A 20244-nucleotide genomic window follows, 5' to 3' on the forward strand; every position below is an offset into this window, starting at 1 on the left:
CACAATCACATTACAGCATGAAAAATGACAACGCTTGTCTTTCTTAATTTTGTCAAATATACTTGGATGTGTATTGTCAGCCTTTGTTGCTGGCATGTCATGCCTACAGTATTAGTGATGCACCGATATTATATTTTTGACCGATTCCGATATTTTCCTTGCCAAAAAAAATCCTGATGCCGATAACCGATGTTTAACATTTTAGCGGCCTTTCAAGCATTCTAGTACAGTTAAATAGTTAACACACACACACATGGACACAGCGGTCTAAGGCACTGCATCTGTGCAAGAGGCGTCACTACAGTCCCTGGATCGAATCCAGGCTGTATCACATCCGGCCGTGATTGGGAGTCCTATAGGGCGACACACAATTGGCCCAGCGTCATCCGGGTTTGGTCAGGGTAGGCAGTCATTGTAAATATGAATTTGTTCTTAACTGACTTGCCTAGTTAAATAAAGGTTACACACACACACACACATTCCACACTGACCAAAAAGTTATTTTGTTGGCATTTCTGTATGTCCCCATTACCAGTAAAACATAATAAAACCTATTTCTTTCACTCACTTACAGTGCTGGTCATTAAAAAAAGCTAGCAAACTCATGGCAGCAAACAATGTTCTTCCCCAAAAACATAGCGAATCGACATCTGTTTCAGTAGCTATAATTAGCTAGCTAACTATATAGCTAGGTGTCATCATCTAAAATAACCCTAATTTATAAGTCAGTTCTTAGTTGATTAATGGATTAGCCACAATAGTGGAATTTGCGGTTAGCCTTCAAAATAATAGTATGACATAATTCTACTATTTGTATTCATTTGCATCACTGTCAATGACATACTTTTATTTTGAAGGCAAACCGCAAATTCCACTATTGTGCCTAATCCTTATTGTGGCTAGCTTCACAACACAACACGGTCCTGTCGAGCCTTACTAGACAGATGAAGCTAGCTGGCTGCTTATAAACGTTAGCTTTGGGCAACAGGTTTAAGTAGCTGGCTAGCTATTTATTTTCATGAACTGAAGTTCAATTTCAATAGGCGAACAAAAAGTGGCAACCCAGCTAATACTTACTCAAGGATTCCTAAATCATTGCTAAGAATAATGAAAATGACTGCAGTTTCTACTGGTCATTGTTTTCAGGCTGGTTGTATTGGTGCTAGCTAGGTATCAAGCTAAAGCCAGCTACCCCAGAAGTTACGGTCGAACAAATGATGCTTTATTACCAACGCAGTATTGTAAACACATCGTTTGTGGCCGGTGTTTGCTTGTTTGCAGACTTTTTTGTACAGCTTTGACAGTGCTACTGTATCTTTTTTGACACATAAAGACCCAAACGGCGTTCCATAGTATGTATGTTGTGAAGCTAATAGCAGTGACGCTATTACTGTGTAACTCCGATAGGGCAACATCTGAAAAATAGCGCAGTTGGTAGTGTGTACCGGTGCTCGACCAGTCGGCGAAAGCCAACATCACCCACGACAGAGAACAGTTGATTGTCAAGGGCAATGAATTCTATTATCTTTGCTTTAATGGATTTCGCCTTTGAGTTGTCTCGCTGAAATGTCTTACTCTTTCAAATGACTTCTCGACTTGTTGACTGCTCGATCCACACAGCAGACATTGTGGGCTAGGTCAAGAATATTGTGTTGCACGTGTAGCACAAGATTTTACGTTTACATTTACTTTAAAAAAAAATACATTTTAGTCATTTAGCAGACGCTCTTATCCAGAGCGACTTACAGTAGTGAATACATTTCATACATTTTTTTCTCTGTACTGGTCCCCCGTGGGAATCGAACCCACAACCCTGGCATTGCAAACACCATGCTCTACCAACTGAGTCCCACGGGACCCCAGTGGCATCATTACATTATGTACCTACTTTATATGTGTATGCATGGCAGCTTTGACATCGTTTTTTAACATCAGCGTTAAACTAGACATCAGGCCAATACTGATGTTGGCAGTTTTAGCTAATATCGTCTGATTCCGATATGTTCACCGATATATCGGGCATCCCTATACAGTAAGTTTGCTAATCTTGCCAATGAAACATGTTTTTTTTAAATATCAGTCAGTTTTGTGATGAATGAGCCATCTGATTCAATGAATGATGGAGTTTGCCTTTCCCCCCCCCCCCAAAATGTAATTTAAGTTGCTTACTATCATTCTTTGTAATTTATCTTTGTTTCATAGTGTAGTTTCTTCTTTTTGTTCAGTTAAGTCACATGATTTCTCAATTTGCAGGGATTTAACAGTTTTTACAGTCATTTTCTTAATGGATGCATGCTTATTAGTAACTGGGATAAGCAATTTCATAAATGTGACAAGTGCAATGTCTATTTGCTCCACATTCCACACCATGGACCAACAAATATTCTTTACATCAACAACATAGGAATTAATACAAAATGTATTGTATTACCTCTTATACACTATATTAGGCCCATCCTTTGGTACTTTGATAGGGCTACTATATTGTGATCACTACATTCGATGGATCTAGATAGTGCTTTCAAGCTAATTTCTGCCTCATCAGTAAAGATGTGATCAATACATGTTGATGATTTCATTCCTGTGCTTTTTGTAACTTCCCTGGTAGGTTGAATGATAACCTGAACCAGGTTACAGGCACTGGTTGGTTACAGTTTGAAGCTTTTTCTTGAGTGGGCAGCTTGATGAAACCCAGTCAATATTTAAATCACCCAGAAAATATACCTCTCTGTTGATATCACATACATTATCAAGCATTTCACACATTATCCAGATACTGTTAGCACTTGGTGGTCTATAGCAGCTTCCCACCAAAATGGGCATTAGGTGAGGCAGATCAACCTGTAGCCATATTATTTCAACAGTATTTAACATGAGATCCTCTCTAAGCTTTACAGGAATATGGTTCCAAATATAAACAGCAACACCTCCACCATTGGCATTTCTGTATTGTCTGTAAATGTTATAACCTTGTATTGCTACCACTGTATCAAAGGTATTATCTAAGTGAGTTTCAGATATAGTCAGAATATGACTGTGTCACAGTATCCACAGAAGGTGGTGCCCCTCCTCGGTCAGGCGGCGCTCGGCGGTCGTCGTCGCCGGTCTACTAGCTGCCACCGATCTGTGGATACTGTGACACAGTCATATTCTGTGTTCTTTGGTTTTTGTCTGTCTAGGTCCGCACCTGTTCCTTGTCTGTCATTAGTGGGGGGGGGAGGGGGGGGGGTATTTAGTTTGTTCCTTTGTGTTCTGTATTCGTGCGGGATTGTTTGTATGTCGACGGGCAGTTAGTAGTTAACGCTGCTTTTGATTTTCAGCGTGGTACTATTTATTATTGTATTGCCGGGCTGCGCCCCGTGTGTTATCGTTCTTGGAAACCTATTCTCCCTTTTTGGGTGTTGTGCACCCTGTGCCTTTTTGACCACCTTTGTTACGGTGACAATAAAACTTCGGCACTACTGGACCTCAGTCTCCTGCTTTTGACTCTGCCCCTTTCCCTGCCCTTAAGGAAACGTGACAGACTGTAATCTGTTACTAGCAAGTTATTAATTTCATGAACCTTGTCTCTTAAGCTACACATGTTAACGTTGGCTATTTTGACCACTTTTCTGGGATGCTTGCTTGTTTTTACTGCTTTACTGGGAAGCTTAGCAGAAGTAGATATTCTCATGTTATGAATGTTAGTCCAGGATGAGCTGCAGACAGTGGACTTCCTACTAGGGCACACTGCCTCAGTGCTAAAGGCATAAATCTGGTTCATAGGCACATGATTGCTGCATACAATAACTGTAGCATCAGCAGACATTCAGGGTAGTTAGAGGGACATACAATTATCTTACTTACATTGTGTCTACCAACGCTCCTGGTATAATGTACATTTGCTAAAGCATTATGACAACTCAGCAACACAATGGTAGAGATAAACTGAGCTGGGATTGGTTCATTTATAAGTCATTGTCTCAATGCAGCTTGTGAAAGGATCCAGGAACCCAAATGATTTGGGTGGATCCCATCCTCCTTATTTAAAAAACGTGTTTTGTTTCCAAAAGGTATCAAAATCGTCAACAAAAGTTACATCCATCCATCACAACAAAATGGAAGATTCTCGATTAGAAGTAATGTTAGCTAGCATGCTTGCCTAGCTGGACAAGGTAAGTTAACTAGCTAACTTTACAGGCCTGTATTGAATTCTGAAAGCCATCAGATAAATCATATCGCTAGCTTGCTTCTGGATAAACACTGTCAATCAATTTTGCCTATGCATTGGAAGTCACTGCTCGACTGGTACCTTCAGCAGAGTAAACATGTTTGTTTGTTCTATATTTGACTAACATTACCTAAAGTAAGCTAGCTAACATTATGCTTTTCTAATAACCAATTTATGCATGCTTTTCTAATAACCAATTTCTGTGTTCATGCAAGTGACTGATTGAACAAATCCTCACTATCAGTATCTGCAATTTGGCAGTACGCCCAGAACCTTGTTTTGAGAAAGGGATATCTCAGTTTCAAGGTCTCAGCTTAGAGAGAAGAAGCCTTGTGAGGTATTGGTCTGTCACATGCATGACCCAATATTGGCCGGTCACATGAATGAAGCAAACATTAATGATTAATTAATTATGAATGATGAATAAGCTAAATCATGCAAATATAACTTGTCTCTATATAAGAGAACTAACGGGACTGCCCCGGTGGAGCTCCTGGTCGACATGTGTACTTTGTGCATTGAGTTGGTTGGATCCTCTCCAGCGTGTTGATAATAAAAAATGATTAATTTAAGGTTGACTTTGAGTGTCGCTGTGTAGAATTTCCACAACAATTTGGCATCAACGTACAGGATGATTGATTCTGCATGTGGAGCTTTCAAGTGGGGGTCTGCGAGGAAAACTGGTACCGCTTTTTATTTAACCTTTATTTAACTAGGCTATTTATGAAGCGTGAGGGAAATTCCTGTCTGACCAAAAGAGACACGACCCGCCCAGACCCTTACTGTGAGCTGCACAGGAGGAGACATCATCTGCGAACAATTGAGGGACACAGCAATTGATTTCAGTAAGTCAATTTAAATGGATTTGTATAAAATAAAAAGTAATAGTAAAACCAATAAAACTAAACATACAAATGGAGTAGATGTGAATAACTAAAGATTTACAATATTATATAGGGATTCTGTATGGAGCAATGAAAGGAGAAAGTACTATTCCCAAATATGCTATTAAATAGAACACTAGAGTGAATATTTAAACCCCTGTATGAGTATAACACTGGTGTAGAGGAGGAATGTGTGATGTAATACAAATGTATAATGGGTTACTAGAGATAAAGTAACATAATATTGAGTTTAATGGTTACTAGAGATATGATGAAGTAACATATATTTTTAAATTAATATACAACATGCACACTCACATGTAGAATTACGTAAGTGGTGTAAAAACTGATTTAAGAAATGTTGAGTGGTCCCTTTATGGATCATTTCATAAAGATTAAAGCATTGTACGGGACTTGACTAACCCCTAAACAATAAAACTACAAACACTTTCCTCCACCATGGTAATATATTTTGTAATACAGTGCCTTCGGAAAGTATTGATTTTTGAAACCCCTTGATTTTTTCCACATTTTGTTAGGTTACAGCTTTATTCTTTTTTTTTCTCAATCTACACACAATACCCCAAGGTTACAGCTTTATTCTTTTTTTTCTCAATCTACACACAATACCCCATAACGACAAAGCAAAAACAGGATTTTAGATTTTTTTGATAATTTATTAAAAATAAAAACTGAAATAACATTTAAATAAGTATTCAGACCCTTTACTCAGTACTTTGTTGAACCACCTTTGGCAGCTATTACAGCCTCGAGTATTCTTGGGTATGACGCTACAAGCTTGACACACCTGTATTTGGAGAGTTTCTCCAATTCTTTTCTGCAGATCCTCTCAAGCTCTGTCAGGATGGATGGGAGTGTTGCTGCACAGCTATTTCCAGGTCTCTCCAGAGATGTTCGGTCAGGTTTAAGTCCAGGCTCTGGCTGGGCCACTCAAGGACATTCAGAGACTTGTCCCAAAGCCACTCCTGCGTTGTTTTGACTGTGTGCTTATGGTCGTTGTCCTGTTGGAAGGTGAACCTTTGCCCAACTCTGAGGTCCTGAGCACTCTTGAGCAGGTTTTCATCAAGGAGCTCTCTGTACTTTGCTCCGTTCATCATTGGCTCGATCCTGAACTGTTTCCCAGTCCCTGCCGCTGAAAAACATCCCCACAGTATTATTCTGCCACCACCACGCTTCACCATAGGGATGGTGCCAGGTTTCCTCCAGAAGTGACACTTGACATTCAGGCAAAAGTTCAATCTTGCTTTCATCAGACCAGAGAATCTTGTTTCTCATGGTTTAAGAGTATTTAGGTTCCTTTTGGCAAACTCCAAGCGGGCTGCCATGTGCCTTTTACTGAGGAGGGGCTTCCGTCCACCATAAAGGCCTGACTGGTGGAGTGCTGCAGAGATGGTTGCCCTTCTGGAAGGTTCTCCCATCTCCACAGACAAACTCTGGAGCTCTGTCAGAGTGACCATCGGGTTCTTGGTTACCTCCCTGACCAAGGCCCTTCTGCCCCGATTGCTCAGTTTGGCCGGGTAGCCAGCTCTAGGAAGAGTCTTGCTGGTTCCAAACTTCTTCCATTTAAGAATGATGAGGCCACTGTGTTCTTGGGGACCTTCAATGTTGCAGACATTTTTTGGTACCCTTCCCCAGATCTGTGCCTCGACACAATCCTGTCTCAAAGCTGAACGGACAATTCCTTTGACCTCATGGCTTGGGTTTCACTCTGACATGCACTGTCAACTGTGGGACCTTATATAGACAGGTGTGTGCCTTTCCAAACCATGTCCATCAATTGAATTTACCACATGTGGACTCCAATCAAGTTGTATAAACATCTCAAGGATGCACCTGAGCTCAATTTTGAGTCTCATAGCAAAGGGTCTGAATACTTATGTAAATAAGGTATTTCTGTTTTAAAAAATGTAATACATTTGAGAAAAAAATTGAAAAACAGTTTTTGCTTTTTCATTATGGGATATTGTGTGCAGATTGTTGAGGATTAAAAAAAATACATTTTAGAATAAGGCTGTAACGTAACAAAATGTGGAAAAAGTCAAGGGGTATCAATACCTACCGAAGGCACCCCATACCCGGTTAAATAGACCAACTGATTTTCTGTATTCACCTACTCAACCGTTAGAGACTTATTATGGACAGAGCACTATGTCATCTACAGGGGACTGATAGTCAGTGCCAGCGCAGTTAATACATATTGATCCCTCCAAATCCGTACATATTAATCTTGAAATAATAGACATTTAATAAGTGTGAAGTAACAAAGTGAATGGTAATTGGCTTTCAGATAGCACTCTAATAATGCAATGTCTTAGTAATTTGAATACGTAAATGTTTCAATACAAGGTCTCATGACGAACACAGGGATTGAGCATTGGGACTGATATTAAATGAGGCCGCCATCTTGTGTTTGGGTCAGTGATAAGCTTCCTATGGAACAACAGATGGGACAACACACTGAACTCAAACAGGCTGTGGGGAAATTTGGGACAAAGGTATGAATTATTAATAAGACACGTTTTTGACAATGTATTACTCAATTCTACAGTTTGGGTAGCACCAGTGATTTAAGTAAGAATGCAATGTCATCTAAAACAATCTGTTTCCATTACATTGAACTGTGTCCAGTTGTTTGTTTTTAATCCTACGATTTTTACCACACACATGCCAGCACCCACACACAACCCACCTGTTAATGCATATTTGTTAGTGGTTAATACTCTGATTTATTGTGTGAGGTCTTTTTATTTTAGTTTTAGTGGGTTTTTCACAGGTCACAAAGGATGCAACTTAAAGGGTACACAAATTACATTTTCTGAAGTTTCTATTGTCAGAGTTTTGGTTGCACACATGTAAATTATCTTGATAAGAAATGTAATGAAAAACCCAATGTAAACCTGATACACAAAATGTTTGAAATATCATTAAATAATGTCTGACGTACAGGGAAATAAACAAACTCACTTAATAGGGCTGACTGACTTCTGACCACTGTTCTGACTTTCTGGTGAGGCCTGATCACCCTCACTAGAAAGACTAGAGACATTTGGTGAGATTTAAATGGGCTATGTAAACACTAATAATTAGAAGTTTATAAGTTATCAATAGTGCTATGTGTGATTCGGACCACGAGAAGGACAGAGAGAGAGCGCTGCCCCTGAATGAGGGACACCTGTCTCTAGTTTATTTTACCACTACCTTATGGGATACAATTAAGTTAAGGTGGAGTCGTCAAGGGCTGTAATTCTAATTTTATTTGTTATTTTGATTTAACAGGCAGTGATGTTTTTTGGGATGCATGAATCTCAATGTGAGTCATGTGTCCAAAGGGGAATTACCAGTCCCTTGGGGCCCTTTGGTAAATATGCAAATTGATTTTGTTCACATGCCTGTCTATAAAAGGAATATATGTGTTGGTAGTGGTTGACAGTTACTCCAAATGGATTGAAGTTTTCCCCACCTCGAGTGATATATGTGTATTGTTGTTGTTTTGTTTGCTTTGTTTTTGTCTCGCTTCAATAACAAATCTCACCAGATTGGGTCTGCTGGATGGCTGGGATTTCTCCCTAAGGATTAGCCCTCTAACTCCCTGACCCCGTAACTGCAGTGAGATCGTCAAGATGATAGGGGAGTATAAGCCAATATGGAGAAGGGGGAGAAAAATGGTTTCAACTGTGTGTTGTTATTGACATTTGTTCTGGAAATCTGTATTAAGAATATTGGTAGTAGCAATAATTTGTCATACAGTGAATAATTTATATGGATTTCCTGAATCAGAAATGCCCTAAACTAAACTGTTGTTCTGGTCTGTCCTCTCTCGAGGTTATGGCGAAGGAGACCACAGATGGTATCTAGATCCATGGAAGGGATAATTTGGCCGAGAACAGCGTGAACCTCACCCCCTCTAACCGGCTGAAGTAATGACGTTCACTATGGTCCTTCACCACTTCTACCGTGAGACCTGAGTCCAAGCCAGCAACCTGTACACAGCATCCAGTCAAAGCTATCAACTGCCTTTTCTCTCATGAGTGTGACATGAGTCCACGTGGAGTGAGCATGGAGAGAGATCCCATCCAAACTTCTCTCATGCTGCTGGTGTACTGGTAGGACATAATGGTTTGTAAAGGACATTATCAAGGGCCATCCACTTTGAACATGTGCCATTGGGAGGACGAACCGAAACACTATCTGAAGAAGAACATGAAGAAACACCAGAAGAATGAGGGCCGGGAAGGAGGGGGATGGTCAACCGTGCCCATAATTAATAGGCTTATCCAAAATTGTTTATTTGGGGTATGAGGTTGATTGTGGAGGTCTGCACACTGCAAAATGTATAGTACTTTAGACTAGAAATGCATTGAGATACCGATCTGTCATTAACATGCCACTCACGACAAAAGCTCCAGCTGAAATGTCATTGCCAGAATCCATAAATGAAATGTGTAATGAAACATGTGTAACTGTTTGAAGCGAAGGTCTTAACATTTTACTGCAATGGTTTTACAAGTATAACCTAGAATAATTGTACAACCCCGCCATGTTTTATATTTCAAGTTTACCCTCATTGATCGAGACAGGTGGGTGTCCACCCCAAAGTGCCGCATGTCATGATGACAGACCTGTCTAGATCAATGAGAGAAGACTTGAAAAAGACAAGATGGTGGCATACATACTGTTGTATTACTTCATGGAGCAGAAAAAGTATTCATTTTTAATAATTGAGCATTTTCTCAATTCAAACTGACCCCCTGCAACTGGACAGACATTTTATGAGACTCCTGTTTCCACAAATCAAGGACAAAGACAGCATCGCTAAGGTTGGTTGAAGATTCTCTTTGCTACACCAAACAGTACCTATCCTGTAAGTCCCAGTAATGGTTAAATCACATTATCTGGTTTAACAATCTGTAGCTAAGAGAACTGGTGATCAGCAGATGATGGGAGAAGTAGTCATGTTGAAATTGCCATTCCCAAAGAAACATACAGTAAGAAAATACAGTATGATCAGTGAAGTAAAGTTCAGAGAATTTATTTATTTAACTAGGCAAGTCAGTTAAGAACAAATTCTTATTTACAATGATGGCCTGACACAGCCTACGCGCCGCCCTATGGGACTCCCAATCGTGGCCGGATGTGATGCAGCCTGGATTCTAACCAGGTAGTGCAGTGACGCCTCTTGCACCGAGATGAAGTGTCTTAGACCACTGCGTCACTTGGGAGCCATACTTGTACAGCTGTGGGAGGAGTGTTGTCATGATCAAACTGCCATTCAGCTCATCTTGAGTCATCTTCTGCTTGAAATCCAGCATAATGTCCAATCCATCGAGGGATACAGCTCTGCTACAACGACACACTGGCAAAGGAATTCTGTTTCTCTCCATCTAGAATCCACTCCAGGAAGAAGCCCAGGTACCACTCGGTATTGTCTATAAGACAAAAACAAATAAATTATACTCTATTGTACAGTGTGAACAACATTTAAACTATGCCAGCATAACATCAACATTAGGGTAGACTAGTTGAACATGCATACATCTGTACAGAGATTACATTTAGAACTGTATCTAGCCTAATATAAATAAATATAACATAACCCTCAACCTCTGCACAATGACCAGACCGTGCAAATGTACCCAGGTAGGTAGGCAGACAGTATCTAGCTACAGCCATGTCTATCAGACATACTTAGGCAAATATTTTTTTTGAGTAAAACCAGCTTATCGGTTTGAGATTTACAACAGTAAATGGTTGCATTATTGTTTTTCCTCACTGTTAGCTAGTAAACTTAGCTAGCTAGCCAATAATTATTTACATCTGTTTGGAATCCTATCTTGCAACATGCCTATCATTTTGTGAGATTGGTTAGGATTATGGCCGTGGATGCTTTACAATGTCAACCCTTGTCAATTATGTTACATGGCTAGCTAGTAAAATTATTTACATTGGTGATGTTACATGTTTGCTAACAAGTTACAAATGCGAGGTGTGGCGCATAACAAGTAGGCAGGCGCTAGACTAATTTGCAAGCCAACTCCTGTCATGACGTGCTAATGTTTTCTGGTAAAACTAGCTTTCGCTGGCTGGTTGTAACGCTGTAGCTTTCTGTTAAGTAGCCATATCTACGACTAAAAAGAGAAGAGGTTTAACAGTCAAGATAAAATAAATATCCGATTGTAAAACTTATATTTTGTCATAAATATGGCTATATGTAGTTGTTTAGCTAGCTAGACTAGCTAATTTAGCTAACTACCTACCTAAATTAGCAAACAGAAAAAGCATTTGATCCCCCCCCCCCCCCCCCCCCCATCTTAACACAGTAGTATGTTAGCCAGCAATACAAAATTGGGTTTCAGTAGATAAACTAAAGTTAGCTAGCTGGATTGCAGGAAAAATAACTTACTTAGCTAGCCACCATGTTTGTCTTCTGCCCTCTTCGTACTGGCATCGGCTGTAACTGAGCTTCTAGCTAAATCCAACTCTTTGTTTTGAATCCTCTTTGCTAGAGCCTGTTGAAACATGTATGGTTGAATGTCACCATGTAGCTAATAGAACATAAAAAAAATGCTCCATTAGCGAATTTGTGTTGATGAGAGGAATCACTTAAAGCAATCCCAGTCTGGTTAGTTCTTTCAGTTTTGCCCAAAGGATTGTGTTAGTGTCCACCTCCCTTTCAAAAAAGCCTGCCTTGGGGAGGGATGGGGCCAGAGCACGAAGTACTGCCACACACGAGTTGTAGTCTTTCAGAGACTGGAAAAAATGTGTCAGTTTGTAAATTTAGCAATTCATCCGCATAGGGTGTATCTCCTGGGCAATTATGTAATCTCACTGACTTAGAAATGCCTCAGACATGATGAAAACAAGCCCAGATTCCCCCAGGTTGAATTTCTCCTTTTAAATCTCAGCCAGTCGCACTTCATATTCGATGTAGGCAATCAGATGGTAGCTTGCTAACTGCACAGAGGCAAAGCACACAACACTAAATACTTCATCTAAGCTAGCTAACCTGTAGCTAGTATAAACATAATGAAATCACAATGGATTCGTTTCTATTAAACAGCTACCTGTGTAGTGTTCTTAGCAGGCTAGCTATGTTGTGCTAACGTTAACTAGCTAGATAAACATTTGGCTATGGGCTGGCACTGGTAGTATGGGGTTATGGAGAGTGAATTCAATTGTTTCTTCGTCATCTTGCTACTGTAGGGTTGCGTCAATTCGAATCTGGTATTGGAATAAAATAGTCAGTACAGAGTAACTACTCATTTCTTTGTACTTTAATTAATGCAAACTCTTGAATGGTAAATATGATGTTCGTATATACGGGCTCACTGAAACACCACGCAGGGCAGACAGAGAACTAACTATTCAACCACAAATTTCTTCTTTAATACTCTGACAGAGATAGTTCCCGCTCCTTGCTGGGCCTGTCAGAGTAGAGGCTGGGTGTGGTTTAGACTTACTCCAGCCTATCGTTGGCGTGCAGGCTGGTCCCAGCCTCCTGGCTCATCACATGTTGCCAGGCGTTGGATCTTATCTTCTTAGTGTATACTCAAGAGTCAGCAACCACTCAATTTCCAGTGATTGACTTATTCAGTTGTTTCTCCACTCTATCTGTTCCTCACATGCTCCCCTTGTGATGGGTTTCACAACCTCCTATCACTAAGTCAGCTGCCTACACCTTGTTACACAATGTTCTCTTTGTCTACCCATTATGCTGTCCTGTTTAAGTTCTGATATATTATAACCATAATTATAGTTGCACATTCAATATCAGCAGAAGCATAAAACCGAAAAATAACCCCACACTACTGAGCAAAAAAATAAAAGCAACATGTAAAGTCTTGGTCCCATGTTTCATGAGCTGAAATAAAAGATCCCTGAAATGTTCCATACTCACAAAAAGCTTATTTCTCTCACATTTATTTACATCCTTGTCAGTGAGTGTTTCTCCTTTTTCAAGATAATCCATCCACCTGACAGTTGTGGCATATCAACAAGCTGATTAAACAGCATGATCATTACACAGGTTCACCTTGTCCTGGGGACAACATTCCAAAGCCCACAATCAACAAACACCCTGATCAACTCAATGCGAAAGGAGATGCCGCGCTGCATGAGACAAATGGTGGTCGCACCAGATACTGACTGGTTTTCTGATCCACACCCCTACTTTTCTTTTAAGGCATCTTTAACCAACAGATCTATCTCTGTTTTCCCAGTCAAGTGAAATCCATAGATTAGGGCCTAATGAATGTATTTAAATTGACTGATTTCCTTTTATGAACTATAACTCAGTAAAATCTTTGAAATTGTTGCATATTGCGTTTATATTTTCGTTCAGTAACGGATTTCCTTATATAAACTAACGCAGTAAAATCTGTAATTTTTTCGTTTATATTTTTGTTCAGTGTAGTTTTCACCCCATCCAGTAGGGGGGAGCAATACACAATTGTTGCATGTACTCCGCCGCAAAATCCCTCCGAAGAAGAAGAAGAAGTTCCGATTTTTTTTTTTAGCACGCTTGTGTTAGACAGCCAACTGCTATTTGAATAATTGGCGTAAATGTAATGTACATCTGCATGGGAATGAACCACCGTGTGTCGAGTATTGTGACTTAGTTGGTAAACTGCTTGTCCGCGGTAGAGTGTAGCAACTGCAACGGACGTCGTCAGGTAGCGTAATAGCCATATTAACAGTCTCGAAACTTGTCTTTGGCCATGACATATTTACAGCTGGCTAACTTAGTTAGCTACTGTATGCATGTTGCTCTCGTACGTTGCTGGCTATGTTAAATTGAATAGTATTTGTGATTCTTGGCTAACTACTAGTTAGCTTGCGTACGGTACGGTTTTGGAAGCATAAGGACCTTATTTCATATCAGTGAGAAATAATTTTCATAAACAAAGTTAAATTGATACACATGTTTTATAGGTTAGGGTTCCCACACGGCCATATTTTCATGTTACAGCGCTTGTTTACCCAGACGGAGTACATATTTTGATGCGATATGAAAGTATAGCGGGTGTATGTTTCTAGAACCGTACCACAATTGAGAATCGTTTCACGTTTAGCTGGAGTATTTGGCGCAGGGATGGTCAATTCCAGTCCTCGAGGGCCTGATTAGTGTCACACTTTTTGCCCAGCCCCAGCTAACACACTTGACTCCAATAATCAACATATGATTTTCAGTTTAGAATGCAATTTGTTTAATCGGCTGTGTTTACTAGGGGGAAAGGTGTGACACCACTCCAGCCCCAGAGGACTGGAGTTGCCCATCCCTGTTTTGGCATCCAGAGCCATCTCACCTTTATTTAAACAACATGTCTGGTCCTTGGACTATATGGAGTAATGCTAGGCTCCTTTAGTCCGTTATTGGTCTAGCTACTACTGTAGCAAGCTATTATGCCATGTTTTTCTTCTGTTACAGGATGTTGTTCATACTAGCTAATCAGGCTGAATTCTGATGCCAATATCTGAAAATGGATAGAGATTTACTGAGGCAGACTTTGTCTCACCATGGACAAAGCCTGTTTACCCATCTCAAATGTGAACAAAGTGAAAATCCAGATTTCAAAGCTATTGAACTGGACTTGTCCAAGGCCAGCTATCAAAGGTAATTTTAAACGAACAGTACAGTGATTTAGCTAATGGAACACTCAAGTTGGCAACACTGTCAATGGCAAATTTCCAGAAAATGTGCACATGATCATTAATATCTATGTTTTACAGAAAATATGGAGGGGAGGACAATGCTTTAGTGGAGCAGTTCATTGCTAGAAAAGCAGACATCCTATTTGCACCATCATGGAAATCCAGTGCAACAGTGGAGGATGTGTTGGAGGAAGGAGAAGGTAGTTGTTACTGTCAAATTCAGAGGTAAATTAACATATTGTACTGAGTTTGGCCTAATATCCTTTTCCTAGAGCCCTACGCCATCATGCCCCCTCTGGAGCAGTTCATGGTGGTGTCATTTGAGGAGCGGAGGAATCTGTTGTACAGGGACATGGAGCGAGGGGACATTGTGATAGGCAGGATCAACTCCATCAGGGATTTTGGCTTCTTTGTAACACTCATCTGCATGGCAGGTGGACTAGAGAGAGACATAGAGGATCTGGAGCTCACGGTAAGGCTTGTGGCTTTGGCCTGGTGGTCAGTGTTTTTTTATTGAAAAAATAGGAGCACATGGTAACCTCGTTCTCTGCTTTCTTTCTCTCCTCAGGCCCTATGTCCCCTTAGAGATGTACCTTCCAATGGCAATCATGACGATCCGCTATCGTACTATCAGATTAACGATTTAATAAGAGGTGAATGCACACTGCACTAGCGAACTGTGTTGTAAATGTAAACATGCTCACAATGTAGTTTTGTGATAAGTCAACACACTGACCCATATACCATGTGCTGTGCCCTAGCTGGAGTGAAGGATATTGACCGATACCATGAGAAGATAACCATTTCACTTCAGCCCTCCTCCCGCGCCCCAAACCTGATGAGCCTAAAGCTCGGAGTGTTTAGTAGAGATGATCTTCCACTTCAATACAGGTAAGACGGACATATTCTAGTTGGCAGAAAACATATGGTAAAAAATAGTTTCGCTTGAACTTAGGCTGTCTTTGCTCATTGTACTGTTTTACCCAGTCGCAGTGTGAGGGTTGCCAACGACAACACTGAAACCTATGAGAGGGTTTTAGAGGATACTATTGGATACTCCAACCCATCTAATGTGGAGTATCTCCTGGGGAAGATTGGGATCAGTGACACACAGCCTCCCTCACTCATGAGAGGGCTACAGAGGTGAGAAGACAAACTTGTTGTTTTGTCGCTCTTCAGCAGACACGCTTGCCAGAAAATGATACGCCTAGCTCCCTTTTATCAGCACTTGACTGTATTTTGGGACTCTCCTTTACAGCAAACATTTCCTTGAGGAGGACTTTGCAACAATTATCCGAAAGAAGCAGTCTGCGTCCTGGGCTCTTAAATGGTATGCCTGACATTTTAACTCCCATTGCATATTGGAGAAAAACTGAGTAGCCGGTGACTAGATCTGTGCTAACCTATTTACAGAATGCATGAACTGCTCCTGATCGTGCTTTGTTTTTGTCAATATACGTTATGTCTGGGTTACAGTGTGAGGGTTGGTGTGGACCACTTCAAGTCTGGTCGCCACGTCGAAGCAATGAATGAATATAATAAGGCCTTAAATATTGACACTAACAATGTGGAAGCCCTTGTGGCACGTGGTGCACTGTGAGTATCCATCTAATTTTCTTGATAATGTTGTCGATTTAACAGCGTAGTAGTCAGCACACCCAGCCTACACTCTGCTAGTTATTTCTGTTTAAACACAGGTTTTTAAAATGTTTTTAATTCTAACATAAAATGTAGTTGTCTTACATGCAGTTAATATAAACCTGCCAGTTGACTTCTCCCAGGTATGCCAACAAAGGGAGTTTGCTGAAGGCAATAACAGACTTTGAGCTGGCATTGGAAAGCTGCCCAACCCACAGAAATGCTAAGAAATACTTATGCCAGACCCTGGTGGAGCGAGGTGGCCAGTAAGTAGGAATGTTTTCCCGCTTCCTTTATTATCCTGTGTTTCCAAGTGACAACCACTTCTCTAAAATACTTGTTTCCTTCTGTTAGACTGGAGGAGGAAGAGAAGTTAGTTACAGCTGAGGGCCTCTACAGAAAAGCTCTGGCCTTAGAAGACTCCTTCCCGGATGCCAAGGAAGCATTGAGGAAAATAGAGCTACTTATCCAGGTGAGCTGGTACATTCCATGGGTTATGCCAACTATTCCACTTGTCTCCCATTTAAGAAGCTATGCTTCGATTGGAAAGTCTGTTTCTGACTGTTTTAGCACCCTCATATAACTGATACTTTATCTGTTTACTTGACATATTTGAACATGAACATTTGAAAAGGGGCCAGTTAAAAGTTCAGTCATTTTTGTGTGTTTGGCGTAACACACAGGGAGCCTTGTAATACTGATGAAGTGTTTTGTTGTGTGTGTGTCTGCAATCTGGGACCCTTCCCTTTGACTCTACCCGACTGCCTTGATTGTCGCTTGTCTATTGGTGGAACAAACAACCTTACAACTGGAATGAAAATGGTTGGTACGCTGGACCTGGTCTCAATGCGGTAAATGTAAACTTTTTTTGTTCACCTGGAAAAATTGCCATTTGTTCTCTACCTGTAATTATGATTTCTGGATCATGCCATGGTAAACTTGTCTGTATGTGCCGTTTTTCACATTCCTGGTTTCCTCCCATGTTTGAATTCTTGAAATATGGTGCAATTTTACTCTGAAAACTGACTGCTTTAAAGAAATCCCTCAAACTGAGAGAAGAGGCAGCAGCAAAGGAAGCGGAAAAAGCTAAGAATGTGGAGACGAGTGCAGAAAAATTGCGTAAGATCTTAAAAGAAGAAAAAAGGTAAATCCATACCATCCGGACGTCAGGAAGGTAAACTGTCAGCTCATCGGTTGCCTTGTAAAACAAAATGCATACACGTAATTTAATTTGGCGGAATATCAATCATCGTTTAAGTTGGTCACCAATATCACCTAGTTTTGATTTTGTAGCTACATAGTTTCTTTGCTATAACTCCCTCTAGAATGAAAAAGAAACGGAAGATATCTTCCTCTTCATCAACGTCATTGTCTTCCACCTCTTCGTCCGACCACTCCTCCTCATGGCGCAGGACGTCAAAGAAAAAGAAGAGCAAACACAGACGGTCATCTCGAGGGGAGAAACGCAAGCGGAGGGTTTCATCCAGGGACAACAGAAGTGTGTCTGAGGAATGGTACCCTGCCCCACCCAACACCACCACCACCTCCTTCCTGGATCAGAAATGTAGCTTGGTCAGGCTGTTTGAGGGGCCAGAGAGGACGGAAGAGCATAGTCAGCCCCACAGCAAAGGCAGGCACCGCTCGCATCACTCTTTATCATTAGTGTCCACAGATGCTCCGGACAACAGCAGAGGTAGGTTTGAAGATGACCCTGGTGACAGCTCTCCTCATCAAGCTGAGAGCAGCCAGGGGAAAGGGGTCCGTGATGACAAGACCAGTGATGAGGTGAATGAGAGGGAAGCCTACAGGGGGCATTGGAAGAGCCAGGGCCAGGAGGATCAAAGTATCCCACAAGAAGTTCTCAGCTCATTGGAGAAAGCCAAACTCAGAAGAATGTCCTCATCTGCCAGCTCAGAGCATTCCTGCAAATCTGACCGGTACGCCAACGACCTCGCGTCACAGTCCCACATATTCAGTCACAGACGATCATATAGTGGTAGGTATGGTAGCACAGAAGAAGGAGATGAGAAAAATAAGGCCACCCGAAGGTCTGATGGCAGGGATAACAGTGCAAAATTGACTGATGCCTCTCTGAATGGTAAGGGATCTGCAGGAGGAAATAAAGCGCTGTCAACTAATCTCCTAGATATCTTCAGTCAAATAGCTCAGTTTGAGAAGGAGAAATGCTTCAAGCCGAAAAAGTGAATTCAGCTTTTCTGATATGCTTTAACCATCTTATTTCATAACTATGAACAAATCAACTATTGCTATTGTAGTGTTGGGCAAATTTCTATTGTCCAATGCTGTCAATTTTGTATTGGTGATATCAAAAAATGTGCTCTGAAATGTTTACTGTTTTTGTGATAAGTACATTGCCTTAATATCATATCAGATTGTATTTTCTGTGAAAGGACATGTTTTTTTACATGCCCGAAAGCAAATGAAAGACCTGTTAAGATATCTGCTGTCGGCATGCAGTTTGAAAATGATTTTGCTTCAGTTAAAGGTAGACTCAGTGAAATGACGTTGTTGGGCGCAGCACCGCAGATATTGCGATAGTCTACCTTTAACTAATTTTCCTCCTAAGTACAATAAATTCTAAGTATCAGGAAACTCATAAATTAGATATATTGAGCATTTTTTTATTCTATTTGCTGGTAGTAGATTGGAAGATGTCATTCAATGACTGAAATATCAAATTTCAATATGAATCTTTTTCAATAAATCGGCTGTGAACTTTGGCCAAAATGTCCAAGCCTGATTTGTTTGGTTTAAGCATTAATGTGGTTATTTTGTGTAAATCCAACTTCGAACCAGATATTTGCTTATAAGAATGTGTGCTAATGCTGTTCTATAGACCCCTTTTCAGTACATGACACACTGACGTAATGCACAGAGATGTGCGCAACTCTTGGTGGCAGTAAGAAAGCCATTACTGTCTGTGCCCATTCAACAGCCTAGATTTGTTTTTATTACTTCTAAACAAAATACCTTTTGGGTTCTCATACCCTTACTATGTTTTGATTCTTGCTTAAACAGTGGCTATGATTATATTTGGTTGTGATCTTTGCAAAATCATTTTGGATGCAGCAGTTTGTTAGCTAGAATGCTAACACTCATTGATTCCAGTTGTAGCAAAAGCTAGCCAAAGAGCCATTTTACTGGTTAAAGTGCTTTTTTTAAGTAAAATGCAGTTGATTTGCGATGACACAAACATATTAAGCAGGACGTTCACATGAACCTTAATCCAATGATAATACAAAAGTAGTGTGAAATGCACTCATAAAATACATGTAAATAGAGATTTGTTTTTGCTGACGTTCTCCCTTGGTCTTCCACCAACTTGTGTGCATCGCACTTGTGCGGCAATGTTTGCAAATGCAGAAAGGGATCTATAGCTTTGTATGGATCTTACTGTTACATTTCTTGTATCTCACTTCAGTGTTGAGACACTAACTTAAACCCAATGGCATATTGGTACTCTAATTTATGTAAAATTTAATGATTTAATAACTGGACACAGCATCCTTGCAAAGAGCACAACTTTCATGTCAACAGCCAAAGTGGCTTATTTACAGCTTAACTTCAACGTCTTCAATCACTATACTGCACATCAGTTAGACATGTTTTTAGTTCATCTTGTTACAAGGGATTACTCACTAATTCACAGGCACAGCTATTTAGTCTGTCAAATCTAGCGCTCTTAAATGTACTAATGTCTTAATAAACTGATCCCTTTAACTCTAATCATGTTATGCACTGTTTACTCTGTGGTGGTCATGTCTTTCCATTTTTATTTTTATTTTGCCTTAAGTGCACTCCTTTACTGGAATCACATATGTA

At 40.4% G+C, this 20244-nt stretch overlaps 1 protein-coding gene across 2 annotated transcripts; it reads left to right on the forward strand.

Moving 5' to 3' along the window:
• The first annotated feature begins 13607 nt into the window (after positions 1-13607).
• ttc14 (tetratricopeptide repeat domain 14) lies at positions 13608-19149 on the forward strand. Of its 2 annotated transcripts, none has more exons than XM_029707202.1 (13): positions 13608-13784; positions 14540-14725; positions 14842-14963; positions 15036-15235; positions 15332-15416; positions 15525-15654; positions 15751-15906; positions 16022-16093; positions 16240-16359; positions 16545-16667; positions 16756-16873; positions 17439-17545; positions 17727-19149. In XM_029707202.1, the coding sequence occupies exons 2-13, from the start codon at positions 14592-14594 to the stop codon at positions 18604-18606; spliced, it is 2247 nt and encodes a 748-aa protein (XP_029563062.1). In that variant the 5' UTR covers positions 13608-13784; positions 14540-14591; the 3' UTR covers positions 18607-19149. The 2 variants fall into 2 exon arrangements, with proteins under 2 accessions (XP_029563062.1, XP_029563063.1); XM_029707203.1 differs by having other exon boundaries at positions 17439-17575; positions 17727-17822.
• The last annotated feature ends 1095 nt before the right edge of the window (positions 19150-20244 follow it).

The sequence above is a fragment of the Salmo trutta genome, chromosome 22 (genome assembly GCF_901001165.1).
Source record: "Salmo trutta chromosome 22, fSalTru1.1, whole genome shotgun sequence".
NCBI classification, from domain to species: domain Eukaryota; kingdom Metazoa; phylum Chordata; class Actinopteri; order Salmoniformes; family Salmonidae; genus Salmo; species Salmo trutta.

Bases quoted from the DNA above. Each gene is read 5' to 3' on its own strand.
- ttc14 (XM_029707202.1), top strand. From the start codon at position 14,592: ATGGATAGAGATTTACTGAGGCAGACTTTGTCTCACCATGGACAAAGC. The intron at 15,655-15,750 runs GTAAGACGGACA...TGTTTTACCCAG, and splicing joins GATCTTCCACTTCAATACAG to TCGCAGTGTGAGGGTTGCCA. The intron at 16,360-16,544 runs GTGAGTATCCAT...GACTTCTCCCAG, and splicing joins CTTGTGGCACGTGGTGCACT to GTATGCCAACAAAGGGAGTT.